Raw genomic sequence first — 7,665 nt, forward strand, 5'->3', positions numbered from 1 at the left:
TCCCCAGCCATTTCAGCCAGGTAGGAGAACTAGCATAACCTTTGGTGGCTTGGCAGGAAACTCAGAAGCCTCGGTTTTGTATAGATGAAAACACAGATTTGATCGAAAACAAATTATGTCCTTGTACCTCTTCTTGCTCACTGAAAAATTAGGCCTGCCCACTTGAGTAGGGAGGAGAAAACCGCCATTTTCAAAAGCTCGGTTACAGGTCAGCAGTGTCAACTGAATATTTATTGGGGGCTCCACCCTGTTGGAGACGGAGCTGCCATTTGATTAGCTCGGGGTGATGGTTTTAAGGTATTTCTCGAATCCAGAAAACCAGTTGGTGGGGTCGAGAAGCGGCCTGCTGTAGTGGATAGAGCACGGGCCAAAGAGTCAGAAAGAACTGAGTTCTAATTCCGGCTCTGCCACTTGTCTGCTGGGTGACCTTGGGCAAGTCACTTAACTTCTCTGTGCTTCAGTTACCTCATCTGTAAAATGGGGAATTAAGACTGAGAGCTCCTTGGGGGACATGGACTGTGTCCAACCTAATTAGCTTGTACCTACCCCAGCGCTTAGTACAGTGCCCGGCCCGGCAAATGCCATAAAATAAAAGAAAAAAGAAAGTTATGAACACCCGTTTGGAAAAGAAAATCAAGCAGTGGCCCAGATAGAAATGAAACCTCCTTGAACCTCACCTTTCCATTTCTTTTTTCTTGGTTTTTCTTAGGAACCTGTTTGAAGGACAGGGTTTTTTTGGGTTTTTTTTTTTTTAAGGTAGGTACTTGTTGTGTGGTTTTTTTGTTGAAATGAAGAGCAGGAGAAGGAAATGTGGATGAATAGGAGGGAAAAGAAGTGTTGGTATAAATTAGCTCAGGAACAATGTAAACAGTATAGGCTAAATCAGGTTTTTTGTCCTCCTGGTTTTGGAAAACCATTAACAATGCCATTTATGCTTGTGTTTCTTCTTTCCCCACATCTAGAATGCCTTGCGAAATTTCGTGTTCAGGCAGATGCATAAAATCCTGGGAGATAACTATGAGGTATATTCTCAAGATAGTGTCCTGGAAAGCAGCAAAAGAAAACGGGACTTTGGTAAGGTAGCCAAAGAAGAGAGTCAGGAGAAGAAGTACAAAAAGAGAGGTCGTGTCTAACTAGTTCAGGGCATTCACTAAGAGTGCCTTTTGTTACTTTAGCGAACGTAGAAATGTCCATGTGCCTGCACACATGCTCTTTTCATGCGTGTGTGTATGAATAAGTTGCTTTCTACTCTCTGTTGAGGTTTTGATAATATTAAGGTTTCCCCCCCCCAAACAATTTATTCTAAGCCGTGTTTATCTTATGAAATAGCATCATTCCTTAAGAATAAAGTTGCTTCTGGCAACTTTCTCCTCTGTACCTCCCCACCTCCTCCCCACTCCTGAAGAAACCCCCTCCACAGCAAAACAGGTAAAAGGAGGCCAGCCCGGTTTTTGGTTTTTTTCCCTCCTTGAATTATTTCTTGCGGACTCGAAAAATAGGTCCAATGTCATGTAGAAGAAAATGCAGGCTCTGGGTTTGAATGTTAAAATCTCTTCTTCCATCTTTTCCATCCCCCAACTGGAGGGTGGAGGGGTCAGAAGCAAGTAGTTTGGTCTGGAAGAACCAAGAGGATGGCTTTGTCCTTCAGGGAAGCAAAGCTTGCCCAAGCCAAGGGAAGGCTCAAAATGCTACTTGACCCTTTGCATACCATAAAACACAGTGAGCCCATTTCACTGGTATCTAGAGTTCTCTGTTAGACTGGGTCTACGTATAAAATCCCCATTCACCACCACTCTGTGAGTGTTTTATCTCATCTGGCTTTGAAGTTTGGACATCTGTGTAATTTCTGATCTTTTTGGAAAGCACCCCATGTGTTCCAGGAAAGACGAAAATGGAGGTTGGACAGGGGTTGCTCTGTTAACAGTGGTAGGGTGAAGAGTGCTAAATTTAAAAAATACCTCTTACTTTATTTGACAATATGACCACTAACCACAGAGATTTTTCCACCTACCAAAGAGTGCTTTCTCTAGAGAGGTCAGTACGGTGAAGGGCTGCTTTGAAATTGTTTACTTAAAATGTGGTTTTGCCTTTCTTTGTTCCCCCCAAATTTGAGCCACCTTTCCAACGTGAGCCAATTTGAAAGTTTGGTCTTTTTCAGTAACACCTCTCAGAAGTGGTTGGACTGCAACCTGGAAAGATGCTTAATGTGGATGGGGGTCCTAGTTACAGTAATGGGATTGGAGGGAAGGGATCTGATCCTGGCACTGTGTTTTTGAATCAGTTATCCCACTCCAGCAAACTAAGAAACCAGGGCAGGGCGACCCATGCTAATTTGGTTCAGCCTGTTTCTTTGTGGAGGGTTTCTCAGGTAGTTGATTGCCCAGTGGTATTTAAACAAATGTTGTGATTTAGGGTCCCTCTGATGCATTTCATTTTATTTCACTTTCTGTGTGGTAAACAGAAAGCCTATAACACGGTTTTAATAGTTTAATGTTTTTGAAATGTTACCTGAAACAAACAAGGAAAAGAAAACAAGGAGAAAAAAGTGAAAGCAAAATAAAGACATGTTGTTTCAGTGTATTTGGTGTATTGCATCTTAATTCGTTTCAGTTAGTTATGCGCCCCCCCCCCCCCCCCCCCCCCCCCCCCCCGGCCACCTTAGCCTCAAGCAGCTGTTTCAAATGGTAATTGCTTGCCTCCTGACCCTGCCAACGTGGCCACCACTTTGGATAGTATGAAGATGGTGCCTGAAACAGACCTTCCCCAAAATGATAGCTGTGGCATGCGCAGCATCGGAGGGTCCTGTGCATACACAGGGGCTATTTAACATTTCTCCACCCTGTAAGGGAAAGAGGGTGGCTGATGAAAGAGCTGGTGGAGAGGAGGAGGAAAGACCATGAGGGGCCACGCACTTAGAGCTAAGCTGCACCTTCCAGAGGCTGTCCTGGCACTGCTTCCCCCCCCACCCCCGTACCACCACTCCCCCCCCACCCCCCCCCACATCCTACCAGCAAAACACACCCCCCAGGGACGAGGCAAGCAAAGGGGATGGACATTCTGGGGAAGGAGCCTGAATAGCCCAAAGCCAACAGATGAGATAACTCTGGGATTTCCTATGCCTCCCCTCCTCCTGACTCCCTTCCTGGTAAAATCTGTCATGAGGGGGGTTGAGGATGGGGGGAGGCGGTGAAGGGGGGGGGGTTGAAGTTGTGGGGGTAAGGGGAGGGGGCCTCCCTGGCAGCTCTCCCAGGTGCAACCATGCTCATCCTTACCCCTGAACTTATTTGACCTGGTCTGAGGTCCCGGGTGACTGAATCCCCAGCTACTGGAGTTATCAAAATTGATGATCTAAAACCTCCAACCCCCAGCCACCAAATCTTCTTCCTCCTCACCCCAGCCCATGTTAGCCCCTCACCTTGGGTTTGACAGCAAGATAGTCATTGCACCTCCCTCCCCACCCCAGTTCACATGAGCAAGCAAGGCGCTCTTGGCTGTTAGCCTCAAGGGCTGGGGTTGGAGGTTTCCTGAAGAGCCAAAGGAGGAGGAGGAGGAGGAGGTGAGCCCCACAAAGTGGTCCAGTCCCAGGCCCCGTTGGATGTTCATCTGATCCTGCCTGTGAGACTCTTGCCCCCTTTAGAAATCTTTTTTATTCTCCTTGGCACATCCATGCCAACAAAACCTCTTCTGTTGAAGATACTCCATAAATGCTTGGCTTTGGGACCTCCAAGAATTAAAGAATCAATTTATACGGTAGCAGATGAAAAGAGCTGATCTTTTAGGGCCTGCTTATTTCATTCATGATTTCAACCTTCCCAATGCTCCTCACAAACATCTTAAACTGCTATTGAACATTCTGATCCATAGTTTGGGGAAAAGAATGGTATTTTATTGTACCCAACATGGGCTAAGTTCAACTGTATTAACTAAAAGTTAAAGTTTGTTCAAAGGGCAAAATAGTGAGCACATAGAGGGAGAAATCAGTGGTGGTAACAACATGAGAGTTTCAGACTCACTTTTAATAGGCAGATGGAGGAACTGAAATAGGCGTCACCCTCCCATCCCTGGCAGCATTCAAAACACTCAGATCTTCCAGGCCTGGGTACTGAAAGATGTCAGGTACTGGGCAGGAAAGAATTTCAGTAAAAAGTGGAAATGTGACCAATGTTACCGATACTGTACTTAAGGCCAACAGTGTTCATTTCTAGCATTTCATCTATAAGGTTCATTCATTCATTCATTCAATAGTATTTATTGAGCGCTTACTATGTGCAGAGCACTGTACTAAGCGCTTGGGATGAACAAGTCGGCAACAGATAGAGACAGTCCCTGCCGTTTGACGGGCTTACAGTCTAATCGGGGGAGATGGACAGACAAGAACGATGGCACTAAACAGCGTCAAGGGGAAGAACATCTCGTAAAAACAATGGCAACTAAATAGAATCAAGGCGATGTACAATTCATTAACAAAATAAATAGGGTAACGAAAATATATACAGTTGAGCGGACGAGTACAGTGCTGTGGGGATGGGAAGGGAGAGGTGGAGGAGCAGAGGGAAAAGGGGAAAATGAGGCTTTAGCTGCGGAGAGGTAAAGGGGGGATGGCAGAGGGAGTAGAGGGGGAAGAGGAGCTCAGTCTGGGAATGCCTCTTGGAGGAGGTGATTTTTAAGTAAGGTTTTGAAGAGGGAAAGAGAATCAGTTTGGCGGAGGTGAGGAGGGAGGGCGTTCCAGGACCACGGGAGGACGTGACCCAGGGGTCGACGGCGGGATAGGCGAGACCGAGGGACGGTGAGGTGGGCGGCGGAGGAGCGGAGCGTGCGGGGTGGGTGGTAGAGAGAAGGGAGGAGAGGTAGGAAGGGGCAAGGTGATGGAGAGCCTTGAAGCCTAGAGTGAGGAGTTTTTGTTTGGAGCGGAGGTTGATAGGCAACCACTGGAGTTGTTTAAGAAGGGGAGTGGGAAGGCAGGAAAAAAAAATCCCATCTTTGCAGATTAGTCTAATTTCCCAGGGTTAATTCTAAAGGATGCCTGCCCTTTCTACACATTTCTAATAGTGTTAGAAAATATAGGCAAACAAGACTTTTTCTATGACCACCAAACTTCATTGGCCATGGCCTAACGGTAAGAGCGTGGGACAGGGAGTTAAAAGGACCTAGACTTTAATCCTGCCTCTGCCACTTGCCTGCTGTGTGACCTTGGGCAAGTCATTTCACTTCCTCTGTGCCTCGGTTACCTCATCTGTACGATGAGGATCAAATACCTCTTCTTCCTCTTAGACTGTGAGCCCCAGGTGAGAGAGAGACTGTCACTTAATCCCCATTTTACAGATGAGGTAACTGAGGCATAGAGAAGTTAAGCCTCAGTTACCTCATTTGTAAAATAGGGATTAAGAGTGTGAGCATCATGTGGCACAGCAACTGTGTCCAACTTGATTATCTTGTGTCCACTCCAGCGCTTAATAGAGTGCCTGGCACATAGTAAGCACTTAAATGCTATTAAAACCTCCCAAAAGCCCAAATGCCTATCATTATCATCATCATTGTTATCATTATTACCATTATTATTATTGACTATTGGGGGGAAGGTCAGAGGTCTTGCCAAACACCTAAGTCAAAGTGCAGTGTAATATTTTGAAAAACAATTAGTATCTGTTGGTCTCTTGGAAATAGGCTAAGGCAACTTTACAGGTAATCATTCACCTATTGGCGGGGGTAAATGACTTTCTGGAAAAGTGGTTAAGGGATGCAGATTTCACATCACTTTTTATGTCATTATTTTATTGACCCAATGCCTTTCCTCTGGAGACCATATTTGTTTTCATCCCTGTGACCTTCTTAGGGAGAGGGTGAGCTGATCAAATTTGGGTAGGCTGGAAAATTTTTAGGATTCGCTATAGGCTATTAGCCTTATTAGCCTTATTAGCACATAGAGAAGCAGCATGGCCTGGTGGCAAGAGCAGGGGCTTGGGAGTCAGAGGTCATGGGTTCTAATCCCGGCTCTGCTACTTGTCTGTTGTGTGACCCTGGGCAAGTCACTTAACTTCTCTGTGCCTCTGTGCCTCATCTGTAAAATGGGGATTGAGACTGTGAGCCTCACGTGGGACAACTTGATTACCTTGTATCTACCCCAGTGCTTAGAACAGTGCTTGGCACATAGTAAGTGCTTAACAAATACCATCATTATTATTATTTAGGAGTTTGCTCCCTTGAAATATCCTAGATCGAAGTTCCCGGAGCAGGTACAGACAGAGCATGTCTATATGGAGAGAGCTTGTCTTTTGGCGGGGCCTACCGGTGGGAGAACAGGCTTGGAGTTGGGGAGGAAAGGTGGGCTTTATCATATGGACTGTTCTCCTGGACTTGGACGAGGACCTATCCATAAAGATCGAAGTCTCACTCTCTCAGCCTGATTTTAGCATCCTTACTGTGTAGCGAGTCAGAAAAACTCTGAGTCCCAACCTCTCATTTTCTTTGATTGTGAGTCCCTTGAGACCAGGGACCAGGCCTATATCTCATCTATATATTTCTTTCCCAGCACTTACTAGACCGCTTTGTGCAAAGTGCTACATAAATACTATTAATAATGATGGTACTTGTTTAGCGCTTACAATGTGCCAAGCACTGTTGTAAGCACTGGGATAGATGCAGCTTAATCAGGTTGTGCACAGTCCCTGTTCAATATGGGGCTCACACTCTAAATCCCCATTTTTTACAGATGAGGTAACTCATGCCCCGAGAAGTTAAATGACTTGCCTAAGGTCACACAGCAGGCAAGTGGCAGAGCTGGGATTATAACCCAGGTCCTTCTGACTCCCAGGCCTGTGCTCTATCCACTAAGCCACACTACTCCTGTGATTACTACTAGAGGGAAATGTAGGCAGTAATTTGCCCTCTTGACAGGAAAGGCGCCAAAGTAGTGATATTATTACTCCTGGCTACTATTGAGCATCCAGCATAGTGCCCAAGGTGAAGAAGGCTAATAAAAGGGTCCAAACATTTATGAAGTCACCAAATAATGGTGGGGGGGTGCATTTTATAAAATCCACTCTGAAAAAATCCAAATAATAATGATGATGAGGATGATGATTAAAAAAACGAATGAAATGATAACCCAACTCCTGGGACTTGCAGTGGTAGGTAGGGCTGTAACTTCAAGTTGTTTCAGCCTGAAGTCATCAGATGGGCAAATGGAACCAGGTGTTTGAGGAGGAATGTGGGCACCGTCCTCTCGGCCCTCTCCCCTCCCTCGCCCCCCACCGCGTCGTGACACCAACTTGGCTTCATCATGCTTGCCCACGATGCTATCTGTCTGGTACCCTTTTCTATCTCTAGGTGTCCCTGTTGGATTTGTTGTAAGAACTGAAATCCTGCGAGGGGATTGGGCAGATTTTTAGAAAATGTACTGCAGTCTTGGAAATTGCCAGATGAGGTGATTGGAAATGCCACCGGATTCATGTATTTCTCTTTCAGAGCACCCCCGTGGGGGAGGGTCTGATACTTGTCCAACATCTGAGGGTACAGCTTCATCTGGGCATTTATTAAGAAGTGAAAAGAAACGAATGGCAAAAGGGTGATAAAAAGGATCCTTTTTAAATTCCAGCAGCCTGGCTGCCCCTAGTTGTAGGCATTCCTGTGGGAAGTGCCTACCCAATAATAACTCCTAGTATTTGG

The 7,665-nt window shown here is 45.8% G+C and overlaps 1 protein-coding gene across 3 annotated transcripts in view; it reads left to right on the forward strand.

The window, feature by feature from the left end:
• The window catches only part of ZFR2 (zinc finger RNA binding protein 2), a 45,947-nt gene extending 43,367 nt beyond the window's left edge, over positions 1–2,580 (forward strand). For 2 of the 3 annotated variants that reach the window (XM_029052380.2, XM_029052381.2), the window contains exon 19: positions 963–2,580. In XM_029052380.2, the coding sequence (XP_028908213.1) occupies positions 963–1,133 (171 nt within the window). In that variant the 3' untranslated portion in view covers positions 1,134–2,580. The remainder of the gene's footprint in view (positions 1–962) is intronic. The other variant, XR_003755350.2, reaches the window with a different exon arrangement.
• The last annotated feature ends 5,085 nt before the right edge of the window (positions 2,581–7,665 follow it).

This window comes from Ornithorhynchus anatinus, chromosome X2, assembly GCF_004115215.2.
Source record: "Ornithorhynchus anatinus isolate Pmale09 chromosome X2, mOrnAna1.pri.v4, whole genome shotgun sequence".
NCBI classification, from domain to species: domain Eukaryota; kingdom Metazoa; phylum Chordata; class Mammalia; order Monotremata; family Ornithorhynchidae; genus Ornithorhynchus; species Ornithorhynchus anatinus.